The following is a 3,356-nucleotide window of genomic DNA, read 5'->3' on the forward strand; positions in this document are numbered from 1 at the left end:
GCCACCTGCAGTTCCACGTCCTCCCGGAAGGTGGCGGCCCTGCAGTCTGCATAGGAAGCCGGACGCCCCCAGGACCAGCTCTGCCTGGCACGGGTCAAGAGCGCGCCCTGGCCAGCGTGCCTGCAGCCCTAAAAGGGCACAGGCAGGGGGCCCTGGTGTCGCCCACCAGGCAGGAATGCAAACTTGGGAGAGGAAGGAGTGGATGCAGGGAGCTGCCAGATCCAGTGGGAAGAGGGGTTGTGGCGAGGGTAAGAGCCAGGCGCAGCCTTGACGGCCTGTGCGGGGACACACGGAGGGTGGGGTGCGGGGGGGGGGGGTGGAGGCGAGGCATTTCCTCTCCATCCTTTGGTAACTGCTTTGGTGTCTGTGTCCCCACGTCAGAACGCTCTGTTTCACAAGCGCCTGGGGACTTGTTGCGTCTCTTCTCTGTTGCGGGATTTTGGTATCAATACCCAGGCAGTTCCGGTCCTCCCCTTGGCATCTTCCCTGCCTCCACCGTGCCCGCCCTGTCGCCTACACATTGTGCTGCTTGCAAAGAGGGGAGCAGGGGTTGAGATGCCCCTTAGAGCAGCTCCTAAGGGGCCATCCGGCTTTCGGCCCAGGCAGACAGCATGTGTTGGCACAAGCAACTGAGTGTTTGCCCCGTTGGCTCCCGGTGTCCGTGCTGGGCCACCTTAGAGGTTTAAGGAGCCAACCAGTGACTGGGAGACCCCTGTGGCTGGCACTTTTCCTGGCCTCTTGTCACACCGCCTTTCCAAAAAACAAATACAATGTGCGGAACAGTACTTGCAGCAAGGATGCCAGGCCAACATCTCAGTCAGCAGCAAGTTTGGGTACCAGTCTCCCTGTGGCCACAGGTGCGCTGGGGCTGCCGGTGGAGCCGCTGGTATCCAGTCCATCCAGCTGCTGCGGCGACGAGCGCTCCGAGCGGCTGGAGCTGATGTCCAGGCCCAGGGGCAGGCAGCGGCCCAGGCCGCGCGAAGGCCCAGTCGCGCTCGGGGACTGCTGTGAGCCTGGCTGGCCCCGACCGCAGGGCCGGCGGCCGCAGCAGACGAGTCGCAGGAGCGCGTGGCGCAGGTCGCGGTTGGTGAGCGTGTAGATGACGGGGTTGAGGAGCGAGTTGGCCATGGCCAAGCCCAGGAAGGGATCGGCCTGCAGGAGCAGAGGACAGGCCCGCGCGGGGCACGCCACGTCCAGCAACAACAGCAGGAAGAGAGGACCCCAACACGCCACGAAGGCCAGGAGCACTACGCTGAGCGTGCGCAGCAACGCCAGGGAGCGTGGCGTCCGTCGTGCGCGGCTCGACGTCCCCCGGCCAGCCCTGGGCCGCGCCCGCAGGCGCCTGGCGTTGGCGCGCACCTGGCAGTAGATGCGCGCGTAGAGCGCACAGATGGTGGCCAGGATACCCAGGAAGACCAGCACGCAGAAGAGCACGTAGGCCTTAGCGTAGAGCGGCAGGACCGTGGAGCAGGCGTCCAGGCGACCCAGGCAGTTCCAGCCCAGCGCGGGCAACAGCCCGAGGAGCAGCGACACGCCCCAGGCGGCCCCCGCCAGCGCCAGCGTGCGTCCCCGACTGGCGGCGGGCGCGGGACCCCGGCGCGCCATGGTGAGGTGGCGCTCCAGCGCGATGGCCAAGAGACTGAGCACCGAGGCGCCGAGCGCCACGAAGACGCCTCCCTCGCGGGCGAACCAGAGCGCCGGCGACAGTCGCAGCGTGAGCGGCCCGGAGAGCAGGATGTTGGTGGCGTAGGCGGCGCCGGCCAGCAGGTCGGACAGCGTGAGGCTGCCCAGGAGCAGGAACATGGGCGCGTGAAAGCGCGGGTGGCGCGCGAGCACGAAGAGCACGGCCAGGTTCTCCAGCACGATGAAGGCGCACACGGCCAGGCAGACGGCGGCGTCCGCGCGCAGGCCGGCGCCGGGCTGGTAGCGCGCCCCGCGGAGCTTGCCCGTGTAGTTGTAATGCAGCACAATGACTTCGCTCACCGGTGCGGGGCGCAGCAGGCTGGGCTCCATGGGGCAGCCGCCCCCGGGCTGCGAAAAGGCCAAAGGGCGTGGGGTCAGGGCGGCCACCCTCCACCCACCGCTGCTGGCGGCCCTACGGAGATGGGAACCTATGGGTGTCCAGTGCGCAAATGAGAGGGGGAGGGTGTCCGGGGAAACACACGCACACAATCTCCAGAGGGCAAAGGGTGACACCCGGTTCCACAAACAAGGGCCCCTTACAACACCTACAATCAGGGCTGCCCAGAGGCGCCTTCAGCCACAGCCGGGCCTGTGAGCCTCCGGCCGGGTGGCTGGGGCGGCTGGGGGAGTTCCTGCTTCCCCACTGCCTGCTAAAGTGGTCTGTCCTCAGAGGCGGATGGCTCCAGGCCCTGGGACCCTGCCGCCCACCCGGGAGACCTGCAAGAACTTACCTGCTCCTGGCTCCAACCAGTTCTGGGAAAGCAAGCCAACATTGGGAATCTCTCTCTCTCGCGCGCGCGCGCCTCTCAAAGTCATATAAAGGCATGTCCCCCCCCTTCCACACACACACACACAAGTCTACGCATTCAGGAACACCCAGAGCAAAGGGTGGGAGGCATGCGCGGTCACACCCCATCACAGAAAGCAGAAATACGGTTGCACAAACACAGCATGGTACAGGCAGAGCCACACAGGGGTCAAAACCCAGTCACACACAGGGGCTTCTCCGCACACACACACATCCCAGTGGTGCAGGCCACAATTTCATAACCATGACCCACCTTCAGCCTGAGGGCCCAGGGCCTCACACACACCCACCCACCCCCCCACACACACACTGGAAGCTTTCCCTACCCAAAGCCCATCTTCTGGGTGCACACCACCAGCAAGCGGCTGCAATCCACTCATCTCACTTAGGCAGAGCCTGAAGGCAGCCATGGGGCATCCACCAGGCACAGACAGGCTCTGGGGGGAGGGGGGACACGGACACGCGTGTCCTTAAACTACAATGACACTTCGCATCCCATTGGGGCCACTGGACTCTTTCATGCTCTAGTCCCAATCCACGGAGGGGGTAAACCGAGACTCAAAGGAAGCAGGCTGTGTGGTGAGGGTTTCCAGGCTCCCATGCTAGGCAGAGCCAAGGGGAGATGCTTACCCAGTTGCCCATGAACTCCCACTCTGCGGATGGGAAAGCCGAGGTCTGGCGAGGCCGTGCAGCAAGGAAAACACCTCCCAGAGGTCTGTTACACCTGCCCACCACACACACACACACACACACACACATACACGGACCAGGCACACAGGAAGACAGAGGCAGGAAGGGGCTGCTCACTGAGCCACACTAGAAAGAGGGCACTGGTTTATCCCTCTCTGATGCGGCCCCAGCACAG

At 64.7% G+C, this 3,356-nt stretch overlaps 1 protein-coding gene across 1 annotated transcript; it reads right to left on the minus strand.

Annotated features, from left to right (window-relative positions):
- Positions 1-408: 408 nt before the first annotated feature.
- LOC131479439 (sphingosine 1-phosphate receptor 5-like) lies at positions 409-2,232 on the minus strand. The gene has a single exon (XM_058659946.1). The coding sequence runs from the start codon at positions 2,011-2,013 to the stop codon at positions 814-816; it is 1,200 nt and encodes a 399-aa protein (XP_058515929.1). The 5' UTR covers positions 2,014-2,232; the 3' UTR covers positions 409-813.
- Between the last annotated feature and the right edge of the window lie 1,124 nt (positions 2,233-3,356).

Source organism: Ochotona princeps, unplaced genomic scaffold, assembly GCF_030435755.1.
Source record: "Ochotona princeps isolate mOchPri1 unplaced genomic scaffold, mOchPri1.hap1 HAP1_SCAFFOLD_1138, whole genome shotgun sequence".
Taxonomy (NCBI): domain Eukaryota; kingdom Metazoa; phylum Chordata; class Mammalia; order Lagomorpha; family Ochotonidae; genus Ochotona; species Ochotona princeps.

Bases quoted from the DNA above. Each gene is read 5' to 3' on its own strand.
- LOC131479439 (XM_058659946.1), bottom strand. From the start codon at position 2,013: ATGGAGCCCAGCCTGCTGCGCCCCGCACCGGTGAGCGAAGTCATTGTG.